The 21,264-nt window shown below is 38.5% G+C and overlaps 1 protein-coding gene across 2 annotated transcripts in view; it reads left to right on the plus strand.

Annotated features, from left to right (window-relative positions):
- Window positions 1-7,130: 7,130 nt before the first annotated feature.
- The window catches only part of clvs2 (clavesin 2), a 47,542-nt gene continuing 33,408 nt past the window's right edge, over window positions 7,131-21,264 (plus strand). The window contains exons 1-3 of one of the 2 annotated variants that reach the window (XM_005463306.4): window positions 7,131-7,793; window positions 7,890-8,497; window positions 12,064-12,238. In XM_005463306.4, coding sequence (XP_005463363.1) covers window positions 8,109-8,497; window positions 12,064-12,238 — 564 coding nt within the window. In that variant the 5' untranslated portion in view covers window positions 7,131-7,793; window positions 7,890-8,108. Of the gene's footprint in view, window positions 8,498-12,063; window positions 12,239-21,264 lie in introns of both variants that reach the window. The other variant, XM_003458334.5, reaches the window with a different exon arrangement.

Consider the following 21,264-nt stretch of genomic DNA (forward strand, 5'->3'; position numbering starts at 1 on the left):
ATGGTAATCAAAGACATGAGCTAAATTGGTGTTTGTAGCTTATGCCTATAAAAATATCTAAGAACATATAAAATCAAAATGCTTAAGCCCAACAGGGAATCAGTTTAAGCTGGGCAGGGCACCGAGCTTGCACCAGACTGGCAGAGACACTACTGTATGTGTACCTGTATAATTTAAACAGCATTGTCCAATATTTCTGATTTTTTTACTCCTTGAACATTGGTATCTATCTCTGCCCCGAAATTCCTGAATAATTCAAGCTCCAGTCCAAAGCAACTCAGACAATTCATGAGTTCATTGGAACACCTGAATCTTGTCTTTACAACAACATGTGGTATTAGTGTCATAGTGCAATTATTTTATACTTAGAAAAACACACACCACACCATGGCAGGCCATTGGTAAAGTCAGAAATGGTTACTCTGTCTCAAAGACGTAAAACAAACATGAACTTTAGAACCACTTATTGTTAAAGTTAAACCATAAAATCTCATCACACACGTCACAAAACGGCAGCTAAACCTGGCAACTTAAAAATGACTTTTCATAATCGTTTGAACTGTTTGATCTGATGTGTGAGACTCATATTCTTTTACATAAGGCATTCATAAGGCAGCTATTGTTTTCATACTACAATCCAGCAGAAAGCTACAGTATGGTGAATGAGTACAAATCAAAGTATATCAAGTTTATGAAAGGTAAACATAAATGTAAAAGATTATGAATAAACGATTAACCCTCTGAAGTGAACATAAAAAGACATCTTCTAAGTCTTTTGCCAATTCAGACCTCAGCTTCTGTGGAAAATCAGTGCTGATCCACTCATCACTCCCTACATGGCCTCTAATCTAACAAACTAGAAGGTTTACATCCCAGTTAACCCCTATTTTAACCCAATTGTCGTCCCACCTGCACCTGCAAACTACTAGACAGTCAGGCTTAAAGTATCAAGGCAGCTATTTAACACTGCTGGTGTAATCATGACCACATTATTAAAATACAAATAATGCTGAAGCAAATAACTTCCATGTCTTCTTTCTTTCTCTCTCTCTTTTTAACAAAGACCTTTATTTAAACAGAAACGCAGGTATGTTTAAAATGCATTAGAAACCAAGCAAGATAAACAATTTAAAAAATATCCTTTAAAAATGACATTGCCAAGCAAATAAAGTGGAATGTTACAGATACAATATAAACATGATACATTGTATAAGCTGCTGCTTTATGATTGAACTTAAATGGTTAATATGCACTAAAGTGAAGTGTGTAGCTTCTGTTCTCCACATTGTCAGCGTTTATCTAGCTTAAAAACCTGAGAATTAAAAAGTAAGTTGTCATATGTGTCCAAACAGGGAACAGATGTGATGTTTGGTGCTGTATTTGTTATCTGCAGCAGATATGTGTGTGTGCTGGTTTCCTTCCTATAAACTACACCTATCACCCTTTCCCTTCTCCACAGCAGGTGATTGAATGCAGCTGATACCATCTGCCCATCGCATGAGTAATGTGTTAGATTTGTCAGTGAGCTCAGGAATCCACAGCTGTCTTCAGAGGAAGTGTCATTTTTCCATTGCTGAACTGCTGCAGATATAAGAACAGATCTGATTGCGTAGTTCAGTCTATTCTAATATCTGCAATCTAATATTGAGCACACGAGTGTGTCTGGCTTTTCCAGCTGTTTCCTATTGAAGGGGAGAAAGCAGTTATTGGAAACCTTTTTTTTCTGTTTGGTCACCTTTTGTTATTAAATATTTCATTCAAATATTTCAGCACTTACACACTTGGGTTACTGCAGCAATCCTTTTTGTTATCCTCTCATTCTACCCTTTTATCTGGCTCAGTAATGAGTTATTAAACTGCACATTAAGTCTTGGTAATATTTTAGTGGGAACCTATAGCTGCAAATTGAGCATGTCTGCTGCTTTTTTAAACAGACCTGCTATATTGCACCTATAATTTGCTAAGGGGAAGAGGTTAAACTGACTAGTAAATGCCTAATCTCGTCTCCTTCCACATTCCAGTCCATCCCATCTCATTCCATCTATTCTTCCCTCTTTCCAGGACTCCCCGAGGATCTTCCCGCCCTCCTCCATCTCTGCCTGCTCTGTTTGCAGGGTCAGTGGGTTTGCCTGCAGAGAGGTTTGGACAGGAGGAGAGGGGTAAAGGGGTGTGGCATGTTGACCAGTGTCTTTGATCACCGTGGGGGTTACAATCCAGTTTATTCCACCTGATCTACACTGTCTTGACCTTGTGGTCCCACACCCAGCAGAGGAGCAACTGAATCTGGGGCTCAGGGGAGGGGCGCAGGGAAACCACCAGATTTTCTCTCTTTTCCCATCTTAACTGTCCAGACTTTGTTTTCCTGGGGTCATTCTGGAATTTTCACAAATATAAATATAAATATAAATATAAATATAAATAATAACACCTTAGCTGTAATCCATTGTCACTTTAAGATTTGATATATGGGATAAAACAGTGCTTGACCCTTAAAAGAATAGTACTAAATGACTCATTATGAAATGTGTTATCCTTGAATTACCTTGAATAAACAGCATTAACCAAATCTTAACAAAATGCAACAAAAGTCAAAGTCAAAACTAACATCAATCACTAACTTTCTTCCCTGTCTTAATTACATTTCAATGTTTCTTATTTGTCTGCATGCTGTCAAAACAAATGACTTCTGGACTTTTGCACAGCATCCATCTGTACCACTAAAATATTTTAAAATGTATTTATACATTCTTATTTAAATGAAAATGTGTAAAAGATCTTTTTTGATTGAAAATATATGAAAAAGAAATTAATCAGGTGTTTAAAATTACAACACTTGTGGCATTCACATTGTACCAGCAAGTTCATTGAATGTACGCTTGCTGCCATCTGCTGTTGCTCCAGTCAGTCTTTTTTCTTTCTTTTTTCTTTTTTTTAATGCATCAGAAAATCAACATTTTGGTTATGTTTCTAGAACTAAAGAATTTTTGATAACTGCCTGAAATTTTGGCTATGAAATTAAAAAATCCTAGTTCATATGGTGTTTAGTGTTATTATTCTAATAAATTTTCATAAACTGCAAATATATAGTCTATCAATAAACTCAGTCATTAAAACTGGTCCACACTAGAAAACAGTTCACAGAACTCTAAATGTTGTTTAAGTCTAGAATTTGCTAAATCCTTTTTCTTTCGTTCCAGTAAAGAATTGAATTAAGTCCTATTGACCACCAGAGGGCGCCATAACGCCAAAATAGACTCAAAGTTTAGTATTTGTCATTTTATTCTACATGTTCAGTAGATGGTTTTCTGTGATTTCAGGAAAACATAAAGTAAGTAAGTAAATATCTTCAAAGCAAGAGTGTTTTCCAGGTAAATGTCAGAGGATACATACCCATCCATAATTATCTGGTGCTGGTTTCAGTCACATGGATAGTGTTTGGTTTGTTTGTGTTCCAGAAATGAAATATCTCAAGCTTCAAATGCCATGTCACAACTTTTAGCACTTGCCCTTTTGCAAAACCCATTGCAATCCTCTGGTGCATCCACCAATTTAACGTCTATGTGCAGATATAAATAAATCTAAAATGACATAGAGCAATCCCAAGAATCATTCAGATGCCAAAGCAAATAAATGCTGTACAACATAAATTTGATATATTAAAGATGAAACTAAACACAATACTGTTGGGATCCTCATGCTTTGTGCGTATATAAGAATATATATATAAGAGTCCCTACAGATTAGCACAAAGTTGTTCTGAGTAAAGAAACACTTATAGGAGTGATCTCTTCTAGGATGACAATGCTGTCATGCACGAGACACAAGGCGTCTGTGAATGGTTTGAGTATTTAGTCTTGAGTCACCAAGCAGTGAACCAGTTGAGATTTTATATGAGACAGTGCTGCCCTCTGCTATGATAAAAGTGCAGTATTGTATGTATCCCTGTATTGGAGGTCCAGAGACTTTGGAGAATTAATGCCAAGAGCACTGAAGCTGGATATAGCTTGTTTACATCTTATTATTGGATTTCTTTACATTTGTCTTCTGTCTGCCTTGGTCCGACATTTGAAGAGAAAAGGCAGGACATTCACCTGCAGGGTCAGTAGAGCAGTAGAATCCTTGGTCAGCTGAAACGTGAAGATATTTGTTTTTCCATTTTGTTAATTAGCTATTTGGTCCTTGGAGACTAAAAGGCAAATCAAGTCTGAAAATAGCAGCTGGGCCTTTGGAAACCAGCGGTAATGTCTAATGCATGTCCTCAATACATTCAATTTGCTCTTACACCAGCCCATTAGAGCTTAGGGCAATCACTGCAACCCCACTGCTTCCCCTGGGAGCCTGTTACTTGCTCAGTACTCCCCCAACCATCCATAAAGGATTTGCCCCTGTAACCACCCCCAGTAACATGGTGCCTTCCAATCATTGCTTTTTATGTACCTTCCAATGCACGCTTTAGACAGCAGGTGCATGAGTGATGTGGCAATACTGTAGCAACAAAGTGTAAAAAAGAAAAATTAAGCCAAGAGGTGGCACGGCCGAGAACTCTCCTGCAGAGCATCATAACATACTTGGACCTGTTTTGTTGTGAGTGGGTGGCCATTTCATTTGTGCTAATTCAGGAGGAAATGTGCTCTCTGAAAGATGAATTTTTCACTTAAAGGCTTAAAAGACCTATTTGCATTTCTAAATGTTTTTTTTTCTACATGCATTTCCTCTCATAGTGGCAGCATCTGAACTGAAGTGTTCAAAGATAAAACGAGGGTATGAGAAAATAGAACCACAACTTTAACAATGTAAATTTACACAGTTCACTTGTGACAGATGTGTGCATTTACGCTATCTGCTAAATTCTCTTTTATTTATTATAAGCAGCAAAAGTGAGTTCCACCTAGAGCCATGAAGTGGCTCTTTTGGGTTCAACCATTTAAATCCAGGTCTTTCCAAGTGCAGTCTGTGGGGAGGGAGGCCAGCGACATTGACAAATACAGAGAGTGTAAAGAAATGTAACAGAGACCAACAACAACTCATAGTTATATGTAGGTGTCATATTCATAGCCATATCAAGTCATATTCTGGCTTTCTACAGTCAACACAACTTTTGAAAACCCATAATTAAAATGCAGAACCTTATAAAAACACAAGCACGGATGGTCTAAACTTGTAAAATTACATCAAAGCATGAAAGTGGTACACATGGATGTGATGCTTTGCTGATTTGTTGACTTCAAATTCAACATATGCAAAAGTCATCTGACAAGACCTTAAAATAAATTCATCTGCATTCGAAATGTTAGGGCATTTTGTGTATGTGCATTTGTTTCTGTGTGTGTGTGTGTGAGAGAGAGAGTTATGTTTACTCTTGTCAAAACCACACAGGCTCTGCTTTTGCAGGTGTAGTTCTTTAACAAGGAAACAAAAAATGCCACTATTGATTTTTAAAAATCAAGTAGAAGAAATAATCTAAGTGCATTTTTTTCCCCAAAGGATACTTTATTCTCCTTTTGTAGCCATGAACTTAGCAGTACAGATACTCTCCACTTGTTTCATGTGTTGCATTTTTGTCATGACTGTGCTGATTTTGCAGGCAGCAGCAGAGGTGACTGGGCTGCGCACTCGACCGTGTGCAGTGACACACTAAACCAGCAGAGAGACAAGCAGGCAGATACAATAGAAATTAATTCAGCTTGTTAAAGTGCAGCTGTCTGGTCAGCACTGAGCAGGTGTCACCCCCCCCACCCCCACCCAACTTCACTCTCCACATTCATCTATTCATTTGCACTCCCCTTCCCCCATACAACCCTCTAGCTTACTATTATAACTATCAACAGCATTTCAGTCATAAAACAACAAACACCTGTGTACTATATGCCCTGTTTTACTACATAAGTAATAAATAAGTAACATAATAATTCATAATTTGTCCATTCTTGCATCTTTCTAACTAACACCTTCCTCTTTCCCTTCGTCCAGCTCCTTGTTGCTTTATTCTAGTGGGAGACCTCCCCCAGGCAGACATGAACCTACAAAAGAATATGTTAAAAACCGACTAAAACAAGCTCTTATGTGAGTGATATTTTGAGTTAATGAGGCAGTTGATGGTGCCATAAATTCTTCTGCAGGAAGAATTTAATGCATTTCATGTAAGATGGCAGAAAAAAGCCAGAAATGATCAGAACAAAAGGGGAAATAAATTACTGAACTCATGCTAAACCATTTTTTACTTAGAAGCTGGTTGTTTCAGTGGAAAAGCCTGCTGTTTGCCTTCATGTTGCCAGTTTTAGCATGATCTCTTCCTTTATCCTCATGACACTAACAGATTTTATATTTGATGCACTGTCATTCTTATTTTCTGCTGTAGATAACACATAACTCTGAAATGCAACTTGTCTACAAATTCAAACTACACCATGAACAGATGGGAGGGTTTGTAGGTCAATTCTTTGATGTTTTGGGGGAATTTAAATAACCCATGGACGAGGTTACATTCTTCCAAATAGCATTTAATGAGAGAATGCATATTTTATTTAAGATATTTAATAAATTACATTAAGACTTGCATTGATTTCATATGAAATGTAAATGAAATATCAAACACTTTTATAAAAAATGTTTGGAAAGCTTTAGAACATGTGTGATATACAGTATGGAGATAAAATGTACAGAAAATACAGATAAGCAAGAACCCAGGACAGGGTGAAATATACAAAATACAAAGCTACAGAATATTTTCTACTATTTTCTTTATCAAAAATTGCATTAAATTTAAAGTTAAATTCAAATTAAAGTTAACCTGCGCATAATTTCAGAACTAAAACCTGCACACAAACGGTTCTTTAAGGTGATACAGAGAAAGAAGAGGGTGACATAGAGGTCCCCAACTTTGCGTCGGGCCTCCAAAGCCCAGAACCCCTCCCTGTCTTCAGCATTTACCTTCATCTTATTGCCCTACACCCGTTCATTTGAGTTGCCTGCTCTCTCCTCCATTCAGCACCCTTTTTTACAGCTATTCTCCATCTCTTTGCCACCTGGCCCTCTCTCCCCTCCCTTCGTTCCTCGTTGCATCTGTTGTCTTTCCATCTTACACTCTACCCCCACCCCTTTCCCCCTTCCCCCCGCCGGTGGTGACCGTGCACCGACCGGATCACAGACTCTTGTTGTCAGTCACTTTCCCGGCGAACAGACGGCAGCAGCAACAGCAGCAGGCGGAGCGGAGACGGCAATCCCCCCACACGCACACATCTACCCCACCCCTTTCCAAAACCCCCCAGAAACGGAGGCAGGAGGGGAACAAAACCTTGCGGGACACCTGTGCTGCTGGATTCCCTCTTTTGGGGCTTTGTTGAACATTATTAGAAAAATAAATTCACACCCAGTTTTTGGGTTATGTGGACGAGCAGCGGAGATCAGTAAAACTGGGATGTAAACGCAGAAAAAGCGACCAAATCTGCTTCGATTGGACTGTGGCGAAGCCGTCGGCGGCACCACCAGTAGCACCAGCACCAGCATTGGTCGGTCGGCGGATGGAGATGCGTTGTGAAGGCGGAGGGATGATGATGATGATGATGATATAGCAGGTTGCTGCAGGGTCGTGCCGCATTGCCTGGCCGCCGCGAGCGACGCCGGGGAGTCGGTGATGCTGTCGTCGTCATTGTGCCACAGAAAGAGAGAAAAAGAGAGGAGAGGCTCTGACATGGAGGGAAGCGGCTGTCTGTCGACTCCGAGCTCAGGCCGCCCGGATCAGCAGGTTGGATGTACCGCCTGAAGGCTGGAGGACCTGATTCATGATATACATGGTGGGAAATTGTGATAAAGTTGAATTCTTTGTGGTGGAACTGAATTTTTTCTGTGCGCAAAAAGTGAATGGCCCATATGTTGATTATGCATCACAGGAGCATCATAGCAGCTGCGTGTGTGCCAGTTCAGGGTGGATTACGTCTACAGAGCAGCAGGCCTCCATCTGAAGTCAGCTACTGATCAGGAAAGCGTGAAGAAAACACTTCAGCATACTTTCTTACCCTGTTGCTGCTCGGGGGGTAACCATTTGTACTGGTGTTTCATTGGAAGCTGGTGTGGTGTGATCCCCCGTGGAGGGACAGCTGTTGCAAAAGATGACTCACTTACAGGCTGGTTTGTCTCCAGAGACACTGGAGAAGGCCAAGGTAGAGCTGAAAGAAAACCCTGAGACTTTACACCAGGACATCCAGGAGGTCAGGGACATGATCATCACCAGACCGGACATCGGGTTCCTCAGGACAGACGATGCGTTTATCCTCAGATTCCTCCGAGCCAGGAAATTCAATCACTTCGAGGCGTTCCGGCTGCTGGCACAGTATTTTGAGTACAGACAGCAAAACCTGGACATGTTCAAGAACTTGAAAGCAACTGACCCGGGCATTAAGCAGGCCCTGAAGGATGGTTTCCCTGGCGTGCTCTCCAATCTGGACAGATATGGCAGGAAAATATTGGTCCTGTTCGCTGCCAACTGGGACCAGAGCAGGTAACAAAGGGGAGTTTTTATTAATGAGAAGAAAAAAGGGCTTTTGGAGAGTAGAAATCAGTGTTTTAATATTTATAAAGTGGAGACTGGTTTATGGAACTGTCTATTCAGCACCACGCAGCCGTTGTTTCCAGGAAACTACAAGAACTCTTGTACCAGCTGATTAATCTTTATGGAAATATTAAAATAAAAGTAGGAAAGCCAAAATAATAAAAACACATGTAGCTAAATATCCAGATATATCACCCATACACTGTGTAAATGCTGAGCTCATTTCCTGGCAAGGATTTGATGGGAGGACATTTAGTGAGGTGGCCCACTGATGTTGGACTAATTGGCACAGGGTCAGCATTCCAGTTCATCCCAAAGGTGCTGTCTGGGCTGTGTCCGGTCACAGCACACTGTCTGCAGTGTGATGATGAAGCTTAACGCTTTTTTTTTTTTTTAATGAGGACTGACAGGTAGCCTATCCCAAATCACAAAGCACAGCCTCACACCAGAGGTCTGTGGACAGGCAGGAGGGTGTACAGTAGTACAGTTTGTACTTATTTATAATTTATTTCAGACACAATGTCAAATATTTTCAAGTCTGGCTGCATGGTTTTTAGTCTTTTTACCCAACCTGGGGAAATGGCTCTATCCCTTGGTCACCTGGTCTACAATTTTGTCCCAGACTTAAATATCCAAACAACTATTAAAAAAACTGAACTGTAATAGCTTAGCAGGCAATGAAAGACATGACTGTATGTCTCCCTTAGGATGAACTGTTTTCAAATTAATTTCAATTTGGTGATCAAAACTTTATTTTGTAGACACAACACTGGCAGATTGCAGTTTACTTTGGTTTATGACCAAATAATGTCAGACAGTAAACTAAAGTTACTCTGATCAGTGTTATTTTTAAATGTCTTTGGCTGAAATAAGATTTATACACCCTCTGTTGCATTTATTGCTAAGTAACAAAGTTAGCATACTATTAATATGTTCAAAGTAAACAGTGAATACATTCAGCATGTTTGCATGATTGTAAAGTAGAACCTTCCCATCCAGTAAAAAGCGGTTTAACAGAAACCAAAACAACGTTTATAGGTGTCTGAAAAATAGTGAAATTAGTTTTTAAAGGCATTTTCTCACTTTGTTGAAATGGCCACAAAAAATGTTTACATCTAAATTTGTTTAAAATGGGACATCAGTCAGTACCTCTGCAATCTCCTCAGCAGATTTAAACCCTAGCATAAGGTTGCGGTGCAAGCAACTGCATAACTGTTCCTCGGGCCCGGTAATATATATATTTTTTAAAGTTTGCTTATTTGAAAAAAAAAAAAGGCTAGGTGTGATCTGTATGTCTACAAAATGGTCATTTTCTAAACCAAATTTAACCCAATGTTAGTTTAGTCCTTGCAAACCATTCAGACCTTCGGTATAATCAACAGAAAATTACAGAGTGGGTAACCATGAATTGAATTCAGTTTTTTGCAAAAGCCATAAAATATAATTTTTTTCACTTTTCACTTTCCAAATAAGTTTAGAAGGCTTTTTAATGGCTGGTTGACCAGATTAAACCCAGAAAACAACACCCACGTCTCGTGTTCTGGGGCCTTGTCTCGTTATCTTATGACGCCTTGGAATGAAATGTTGGTTTCGTGCACGTGTTTGTCACATCCTGTATTCATCTAATGCCTTCATGTGTCCTATACTGTAAATCATCTCAAGACCTTTCAGGTTCTGGCTTATTCACCCACTGTGGCTTATTTCAGGGGAAAATCTTTGTAATTACGACTATCAGATAATAACAGGTTTAAATAGTACATGGTAAATGGACTGGCTCTTATATCGCGCTTTTCTACTCTACCGGAGCACTCAAAGCACTTTAGGCTTTAGATACTAATGTTTACGCTTTAGATAAAGTGGAGCCAGAGTACTTATTCAGTAACATAGGAGCTGTTAGATACCCCTCATTACTCTGTGTTTATATCTTTACAATTTAAGTCAATAAAATAGCAAATTAATGTAAAATTAAGTGCTCAAATGACATTTCCTCAACATTTTAGGGATGAATCTGCAGACTGCCTTTGTGGGGGTTTTTTGCTATTTTTTTCATTACTCTGTATTACTGTCACTATTCATTCACAGAGTCTAGTGCTTTACTGTCTCATAAATAACAGCACAGACTGAGCCAGACTGGTTCAAGGCTAGAAACTTGACTCATATTAAAGCTGGAAGTTGCAGTTTGTTTGGCTTTAATATAGAATTGGGCTTGTTTATTGTTTGGATATAACCAGAATCTGTAGAGACGTCCACCATCTGTTCCATATGTCTGATTACACAACAAATAATTTACCGTGTATCTAATAAAAAAAAGGAAATAACAATAACCCGACAGATTTATCTCTAGATCTAGCTTGCTTTGGCATGACTTTGATCACATAAACTACACATAGTGTGATAAAATCTTTCTGTTTTAGTGTGGTGTCAAGTAGAAAAAGTTTGCAAGATTTAACTGCATTCATAAGATCATGTGAAATAAATGACTGATCCCTCCTCTCTGAACATGAATCAGTTTGTGAAATCTGTCCGGGTGTTTCATCTTATGCTTTTGTTTCTGTCCAGTGCAGTTTAGAAAGACTTAAAAGCTATGTTGGATATTTTGGATATATTAGTAGTAGACTCAACTAGTAGACGCCTCAACTTGTGCCCACAATTATGAAGAAGGACGTCTGTTTTGGTGCCAGATAAGCTAATTAAAAAGTACATTATCTGTAGTCGAAGGCAATAGGTTTCTTGATAAGGAAGCAGAGAAAGATGAAGAGGGAGATAAGATAATGAAGGGCAACAACAAACAGGAAAAAAAAAAGCACGAGTGTTAAATAGGTACGTGAAGCATCTGCGGTATCAGCTGGATGAAAACCCACAGGGATGGACTAAAGTAGCACCAGGGACCACACAGTCACCAATGACAGCAATTAAAATGTGCCAAAAAACACCCAGCAGATACATTTGAGCTTTTTCACAACCATTTTGTGGCACAAAGGAACTAAAGACCTATAATGAATTCATGACCAAATTAAATTGAGCGAGGGTTATCAATAAATTTTACTGACAAAGTTGTGTCAGGCTGACTTAGAGATACTGTCTACAGCTCATGAGATTTATGATATGAGGGCAGTTCAGCACTCTTGTCTGGGGACACTGCTAATGATTTCTTTTAACTGATTCAGGTAACATTTTTTATTTAATAAATTCTTTAGTCAATGTTAGCAAATGTCAAAGGCTTTATCAAAGTTTGTCATGAGCCAGTTTGATGTCCTCAGTGTTGACCCGTCTAATCAGAACTCAAGCCAGAGATTTTTTTATCTTGCAATCAACTGCCGCAATAAATCCTCGAATTTGAGAAAGTGTAGCTGGGAAAAGTTTGATATTTTCAACTTTTAACTTTACAAATGTCCTTCATCTCCTTAGCTCGTCAAACCCTCAATATATATATATACTTTTTTCATTTCTGTTCATCACTGTCAAATCTGTTCTGCTATTTTGTTAAATTAAAAGCTATCTTACGTTGTTCTCAGATACACGTTTGTGGACATACTGAGGGCTATCTTGCTGTCATTGGAATCTATGATAGAAGATCCCGAGCTGCAAGTCAACGGCTTCATCCTCATCATTGACTGGAGTAACTTCACCTTCAAGCAGGCGTCCAAACTGACTCCCAGCATGCTGCGGCTGGCTATCGAGGGACTGCAGGTAAGGAGCTGGGTTAGATTTGACTCTGAATCCAGAGCTGTGTTTGCATCCCAAAACATGAAAATGATTTATTTGATTCTGAACCAGGATTGTTCTTAAATCCTGTATGAAAGGCTTTAGTTTCATTTCGTTTCACAGTTTACAATCATATCGAATGTCCTAATATGTTAATGGCAAATTATTCTTATTTCCTGAATATATTTGACACTAGAGCGAAAACTTACCAACTTATACATCGATTAACATAGTAAATAAGATAGATATCTTATATTCTAAGCTTCTACAATTACAGTCTTGTCCCTGACCAACTTTATTTTCCCTCTTCTGTAAAATCGTAAGCTTTACTCATCTCTAAAGGACTATTTTTGATTTTACTACAGCACCGGAACAAACCTCCAGCTCTCTTTCCATCATCCTCTCTGCCGTCGAAATGTTCCACTTAGGAACAAGTCAAGCACCGTGTTAAAGCTGTGAGCTTCTTTACAGCGCATGAGGAAAAAAATAATGACATTTCCATTTTGATTACTCACTGCTGGGTATTTCTTCTTCTTCTTCTTCTTTTTTTCAAGCCTCATTTGGCAGGTAGATGATGTAAAAAAAAAAGTGATTTTTACTGGTTGTCAGTTTGCTAATAAGAGATGGTATTCCAGCTTTTATCGTGTAAACAGAGAAATGAAGTGAGATATGACGTTTATATTAGTATAGTTAGGATTTTTTTCAGCCGTCACGAAGACCTTTAACGTTATACTGAAATAGGTTACGGGAGAAAAGACTCACAGGCAGCATATAGCGCTGTCCTCGTGTCACTAGCCAAACCCGAGAGGAAAGGTCTTGCTTATTGCTGTGTTTGGGTGAGAATTACTCATGTTGTGGTGACATAAATCTGTCTGTAGTCACATTAGGGGATTTGTCTTCTTCATGTGGACAAAGACCCCATAACATACATCAAAGTTTTAAGATAAGGTTAGGACAAAGGGTAATATGGGTATGGTTGGTAAGTAAGAGTTACTTCTGAATGAACTGAATGAAAGTCAATGTAATGTTCTCTGAAGTCTTGGAAACATTTGTGTGTGTGTGTGTGTGTGTGTGTGTGTGTGTGTATACGCACATGGATAAGGGAGGTTGTTATTGCTTTCTCGACATCCCTGTGAATCATCTGCCAATTTGTGTTGAGCCCCATTAGTCAAAGTGAAATCTAAGGGGAAGTGTTTCTTGAGGGAAGTGTTGAGTGAGACGCAGCGTGGTCTGAGAAATTACCTGATATGTCTGTGATGGATACCAAAGTGTCACAGCTGCATCGTTTGAATTTTACACTTAATTTGCATCCTGTGTTTTTTTCTTGCAAATTTCTTGAGGGTAAAACAAGTACGACAGAAGATTTCCGTGCACCTCTGTGAGAGCAGAGTATCTACCTTCCAAAAATCTAATGTTGCTGCTGATAAACAGGACCTGCATCGAACCGTCTTTTGAATATAAAGAAGTTTGAGCGGTAATGACGGTTATCAAATTACCTTACCTTTGTAGTTGGTACTGTGTAAAAAGCCTCTATAGCAACAGCTGTTGTTGTTTGGTCCACGGGAGACTTGTTGTTCGTGTTACCTGTGATTTTAAGGGTTTGAGCATGATGATAATATATGTGTTTCACTTCAGAGAGGAATAATATGTAGAAATCATCCAGCACTGTAATGACTGGTGTCTTTTCGCAGCTACATTTTGAATCATTGAACCAGTGCTTCTGATATTCTGGAAAAACAAGCCGAAAACAGAAGATTTTCTTTCAAATAATGAAAGGAAACATTGATCAGAAACATGAAATTCTCACTGTATAATTTACACTCAGTAGACAGTTTGTTAAGTTCACCTTCCCAGATCTGCTTCAATTCTTCATGGCATAGATTCAACAAGGTGTTGAGCCACACTAACGCTGGCTGCACATCCACAATGTGAATCTCCCATTTCACCAAACCCCAAATGTGCTCAGTTGGATTGAGATCTAGTGACAGTGGAGGCCATTTGAGTACAGCAAACTCATTGTCAGGCACAACCAGTTTGAGATGATCTGACCTTTATGACATGTTGTGTTATCCTGCTGAAAGCAGCTGTCATAAGATGGGTACAGTGTGGTCAGAAGGGGATGGAAACAGTCAGCAAAAATACTGAGGTAGGCTGTGACATTTAAACAATGCTCAGGTGGTGCAAAGGGCCCAAAATGTACCAAGATCCAGGATGGCTCCATGCTTTCATGTTGTTTAGACCACAGTCTGACTACCATCCAAATGTCACAGCAAAAATCAAGACTCGTCAGACCAGACAATGTTTTTCCAAGCTTCTCTTATCCAGTGCAAATTGCAGCTTGAGTTTCCTGTTGATAACTGATAGGTGTGATGGTGTGGACTTTACTGCTGTAGCCCATCTGCTGCGAGGTTTGATGTGTTGTGTGTTAAAAGATGCTCTTCTGGTTGTGATGAGTGGTTATTTGAGTTACTGTTGCCCTCTTATCAGCTTAAAGCAGTCTGAACATTCTCCTCTGACCTCTGGCATCAGCAAGGCATTTTCTCGAAAAGAACTGCCGCTTCACTGGATATGTTTTCGTACGCAAAAATCCCAGCAGATCAGCATTTTCTGAAATAGTCAGTCCAGCCCACCTGGGAGCAGGTCTATACTAGATTCAAAGTCACTTAAATCAACTTTCTGCTACATTGTGAAGCTCTGTTTACATACCTAAAAGCATTTTTTGTAACTGTTGTGTGTATTTACCTGTAAATTAGGGTGGTTAGGGTTGCAATAGTCTGGTAATGGTAATATCATGGCTTTGTACCAAATTATACAGAATTATACACATTTTTTATTTATTAAAATGTATACAATTAATTAATTATCATCAACCCTTTGCCTTTTCTTATGAATTATGTGTTAGAGATAGTCTCAGGGTTCACTGGTCAGTTGTTTGGTCAACATACTTCCATCTGACCAAATTCTCATTGGTCTAAATCTAGGTGATTAGTCTTATTGTCACTAGTTGGCAAAATACAATCGTGCTATTTTGCAAACTAATCAGCAATTTTTCTTAGAAGAGACTGAACTATGCATCCCTAAAGTCACAATTCTACTAATCCCCACAAAGACAAAGACATTAGCAAAGTGCATTTCTGGATACTTTGATGCTCCTTTCCACCTCCTCCACTTTCTGTAAACATTAGTTTTGTGCTGTCAGCACACAGTCGATGTGGTATGTTGGTATGTTCTCCCTTTTTTCAAACGGAGGAAATAACTGTAGACTCAAGCCAGTGCTGTGACGAGTCCATACATAACACATTTCTGACGGCTCTCCAGACACAGATTAGAGCCTGAATTATTTATGGGAGCTATTGGCTGAGCCCTGAGTCATTCCTAACTGCTCGTCGCTTTGTGCAGAAAACAAAGAAAATAGGTGTGATAAGTTGGTTTAATTGGATTTACATTGAGAAATAAAATGCAAAAAGAAAAACAAGACACTGAAATCAAAACGCCTGTGGTGATCAATTCAGTCTTATTTTTCTCAGGATGTGAAGAGAAGAATATAATTTCTGATGGCCTATGGCCTGTAATTTCCTATTGTCAGCATTTTTTTTTTAATTACCACAAATGCCATAAAGTACCAATGTATCCTACTAACAGTTATTGTGTTTGTGCATGTGTCCCATGCCTCATATGCTTTATTTCTTTGTCCCACTGAGCTACATTAACGCCTAAACAATATTAAAAAATCCATCATTGTGCCACCTTAATATGTTCCTGAATAACATTGTTTGTTTTGACTCAGTCACACAAACAAACGCTGTCCTGGTGTGTTGAATATTCATTAGAGCCCCAAATATGTATTAATTCACAGCTAAAAATACATAGGACCCTACAAATGTAGTTTTCTCTTTTTTAAAAAAATTTGCTAAATGAGAATAAGGAGAATACACGTACCCCTATTTTAAACCTGAACGACGTACTTTTCTTGTTTAAAAGTCAGAAGACTCCAGTATACTCGGGGCAGAGGGCCTTTTAAATGAACCCGAATTCAAAAGCTAATAAGGGATCTGGCTGCAAATTAGGTGCATATAAATTGCATTAGTGGCACAATTTTCCCCAAATAATAATTTTTAAACCAAATAAACATCTAGCAAGTGCATTAAATATTGCATTTCAGCCTCTGTACAGTAGAATTAAGCCTGAATCATTCCCACACACTCAGAGAAAGATCTGAAAACAGTCGGTGAGTCACTTCAGTCTGAGCAGGTTTGGTTGTGAATCTTTAAACCATCAAGTGCACTGAAAGCAGCTGACTCACACTAATGTACAGAGTTTTTTTGGGTGTGAGAATTTGAAGTAGTTTCAGGCTGATTTACACCAAATGCATCCCTGAGTTAAACTTTTCTGCCCATCAGCAACTTTATATGCTGCTGTCCATGTTTCTCTTTGTTTCTAAAGACTTTTCAGTCGTTCTGCAGAATTTTCTGATGTCGATATGAACTGACACCAACGAGACATGTAAAAGCAGCTACAAGCATGCAGTATCATTAGTTTTCTAGAGGAGCTGTTATCAATCTCAAAACCAAAAGGGGTGAACGTTTGTTTATTTTTGGTTTTGGTTAATCTCTTGTTTTTCTTGCATGGTTTTCAGTAGTGCTGTGACCACAATTCACTGCATGTTCCACACTTTCTTCCTATCAGCTGAAAAACAGGCTGAATATGTAACTACGGCAAATCAATTCCACTTAGCCTGAAATTAATTCAAATTGAGCTTGACAGTTGAGTTTGCCTTTTGGTGGATAAATAATCTTAACCATCCCAAAATACGCTAATTTGACATTCTTGAATTGGTGCTCAAACTGCCTCGTTTGTGGTTTAAAGTTTGTCATGGCAACCCTGATAGTGTTAGTTTTAAGGAAATAGCATGTAGGCCACATGCAGTGGGATCGGAATTTGTAGCTCAGTATTGTGAACAGATCACAGAAGAAGCAAGTCTGGATCCCTGCTGGGGCCCCCTCGAGGGCTCTGTGTTCGTTTTTATATCCGCAAATACACGACTGATTGTGTTTTTCTGAGGATTATCTTTTGGGCTTTTATTTTTATGTTTTTATTATTTTTGCCTGTAAGTGTAAATCCAAGACGCACACAGGAAATATGGGGAGACAGAGATAGTGATGGGGTCATTTATTCTGTCTTACTCCATGACCCATTATCACAGACTGTTAAAGAGAATAAACAACATATTCTCTGTTTTGTTATGATTGTGTGGAGGATCATGCTAGCCATTAAGGATTTATCAGCATGCCTGCACAAATATGATCAGCAAATCCAAGGTTTCTGCCAGTTCTTTACAAGCCACGTTCCAGGCTTAAGTTGACCCCCTGCTGGGTCTTTGACTGGAGATTTATATTTTCTTAGCCTAAAGCTATAACCGTTAAGTTAGCTAATTAATAATGCTCCTGTTTTTTTCTTTTCAACAAAAAAAAAAAAACCTAAACCAATGTGTATACTGTCCTTTCAGCTATTATGTTTCCACTTCTGTCCAATGATTAAGACAGCCTATCTCTTTAATTGATGAATGTAAACAAAATTATAAGCCTTTATGGTGTTCTATGGATGGCTGTAAGAAATGAAGTATACCCACATTCATTAACATGTAGATCCACTGTTAGCAGGAATAATTTGAAGTAACTGTGCTCTGCATGACTTTATCAGTGTTTCACATCATTGTTTATGGGCATTTGTTTACACAGCTTTCATCAAGCATTTCATTTGGGTTGAGGTCTAGATTTTGACTGAACCTTTGCAACACCTTCATTCTTTTCTTTTTTAACCTTCCTGTTGAAAATTAGTTGGTTTCCTTGAGATCATTGTCCTGTTTCACAACTCAGTTTGGGCCAAGCTTTAGCTGCCTGACAGATGACCTCATATTTCACTCTAGAATACTTTAGCATACAGAGGATGTCATAGTTGGCTGTGCTGTGATTGGCAGCTGGTATGAGGTGTTTGTGTTGATATGCTGTGTTTGGTTTTTTGCCAAATGTGGCACAGCATCGCTAAACAACTTCACTTTGGTTCATAGGCTCACCGTGTTGACATAAGACACGATGCTGCTGCAGTAGTTTAAACCCAAGAAAGTGGCAGTGCATCAGTGTACTCATGTGGAGCTCTGATGCAGCACATCCTTTTTATCTGCTCCTGTCTTTCCCTTCTAAAAAGTTTGGTCAGCTGACCTGTCAGACATTAGTTGCTGTTTATGTAACACGTAATACCTCTTTTCCACCCACAGTTGGTCCCAACTTTTGGCATTTTTTGGGTGATGCTGTGTTCAGACCAGCTTTTTGGTACCTTCAGGTGGAAATGAATGGGATTCATTCTAGATTTGGCAGTGGTATGATCTTAAATCAAAGAACAGCCCTTTAAGAGCCATCAGTTAAAACTCAAACATGATGAAAATATGAGCAAGGCAGTGGCTCATTTGAAGGCGCACCAAACTAGCTGCTGGTTGAGAATCAAACCTGTTATAGAAAAAAGCCTGGATCCTAAAACAGCGCATCTCAGGCAGTTCAGTAGCAGTTAGACAGTGAGTATCTCCTTTTATACAAACTTTGCAAAATGTTTTATGTGCACAAAAAGCATAACACAATAAAGGAAACAAAAACAGCAGAAAATTGATATAATGGACACATTTAAAGAAGCATGGCTGTAAGTCTCTGAGATTTCTTGTCATTGTGGTTTGCAGATTTTGAAGTCTAAACTTAAGGTTTAGACTTATGTGGAATAAATGTGTGAAATATCTTCTTCAGTGATTGTAGATCTTATGTTGCGTGTCTTCTACCATCTTTTTTCTTACACCACTAGAAAAAAAATCCTTCCAGTTGTGTTTTTTTTAATTTTTTCATTTTTTTGCCCTGCTTACCGATTTATGTCAGAACAGAGTCAATGGGGCAAGAGTTTTGAGTTAGTATCTGATGCAACAGGGTTTGTGTCCTTAAGATGAACTTCTCTGCAGTCTTTGTTTAATGTGCTGCTTCATTGTTTGCTGCAGACAGATGGTGCTCTTTGGGATTTGTGTTCCTATGCCTATAAGTACATACAGCACAGTTCATGACTGATTTACTCGACTGTGTGAAACGCTATCTTCCACTTACATTTCTTTATGTGTAAATTAGATTACATTCAAGTGTCCTAAGAAACACAGGAGGTAATAAAGTGTGTGCAAAATGGGATTCAAACCCATCCTGACATAATCCTCCAGGATTACAATGTTACAGAGGGATTAGAGCTGTGAGGTACGTTCTTTAAGGGTGTTCTTCTCAAAAGTATGATTTAAGTAATATATGAACAGGTTTTACATGAAAAAACTGTTCAAGAACAGTCATACAAATGACTTTACAGATTATTAAGGCAGGTTAAAAAACAGAGGAACATTGAAAAATCTTAAAATAAAACAAGAAAAACATTAATTATTTAATAAAAGCAGTTTAATCTTTTTTAAATACAAAATATTACGCAGTAGTGAAAGTGTGTCTACCATATTTAGTGGTGGACACACTACCACTAAAGAAAGAAATGATATTTTCTTAGCTCTTCATCTTTTTGACAGATTTTATTTTATTTTCTACACTGACATTTATATTTGATATATATTTGATTTATATTTCTGTGTCATGAGTGTAACATGTTGTATCGTACTGTGGACTGCAGCAGCTTCTCATGCTGTCTTGTTCCTGAGGTTGAGATTTGTGAATCGCCTCGTTAACGTGATCTGTCACAGTCTGATGCCATCTGACCTCAGATCAACTACCTGCCACTCACTGTAATGAATGAGCAGTCCTGAATCTGATGGTTAACCGACTGTGCAGTCGCTGACAGTCAGTGGACTCAATCTCGCAGCTTCATGTGTTTAACCTGCATTCAAGGATGCAGCGTTTAGCTTTAATATCCTAAAAATGATGTGAAAAACAGTGAAATTCTGTCTGTGTGCGGGACTTGGCTCAGATTTACTGACAGATCAGCTGGAAGGACTGCGTTATTTCGATTTTGTCCATCCCACAGTTTGTTTGGATGCTGGTGGGAAATCCAATGGTTGCGCTCATTTTGTGTTTTTAGCAGAAAGCGTAATGAGATTCCGCTTCCATTAAATAATTAAAGCCAAATGAAGTAGCAGCTTTCTCTCCACACACAAAGTGCATCACAGCAATGCACAACAAAGCCGCGCGCCACCATCCTTCTATTCTTAAATCTTCTGATTTTCTTTAATTTAACCAGATTAGAAAGTGTCTTCTATATATTCCTGTCAGGCTTTTTATATGTCTGTCATCAGTTATGTCTACATTACTATCTCACTATATATGATCCTATTTCTGACACTTCATTCATCTTCATGGGAGATGATTATGTGATCTCTAAAAAGCTCAGCAAAAATGCAGCTGAAAAGACAAATATTCAAGTTGTACTGAAATTTGATTAACTACACCAAAGAGCTGTACTACTATACTACAGAATTTCTAGCAATTTTTCAGTTTACAAACTGCTTCACATGACCTCCCTCCAAACTGAAAGCTGAACGCTGACACTGGTTTGGATGTAGCCTTGTAAAATAAATATTATTAAGGTTTGTGAATATAAATGGATAGATTTACAGTACAAGATCAGGTGCCAGGTGTCCATCCGTGCATTCCTCCTAAGTATATTAGTCAGATTTTAGTAAAACTTGCATACAACGATCACCAAATGAGTCTTCCCCCAAACTATGCTCGAGGTTAAACTCAGTGTCATATCGATCAGTTTGCGGGTAATTTTTCTTTTTCACAGAAACTGACTATTGTTCAGATTTTAGTGAAACCAGATGAATTTGTCCTGAATATGAATGTTTGTGAGCTCATCTCTTCTCCAAGGATTTTAATTTTCATTCATTTGAGCGATAGATCCAACTGATGACAAGAAAGATTTAACATTTCTTAAACCTTTCTTAGCTTTCTTAGTATCTGCACGAGCTGCTTCATTCATTACAATATCCTGTG

Source organism: Oreochromis niloticus, linkage group LG15 (genome assembly GCF_001858045.2).
Source record: "Oreochromis niloticus isolate F11D_XX linkage group LG15, O_niloticus_UMD_NMBU, whole genome shotgun sequence".
Classification (NCBI taxonomy): Eukaryota; Metazoa; Chordata; class Actinopteri; order Cichliformes; family Cichlidae; genus Oreochromis; species Oreochromis niloticus.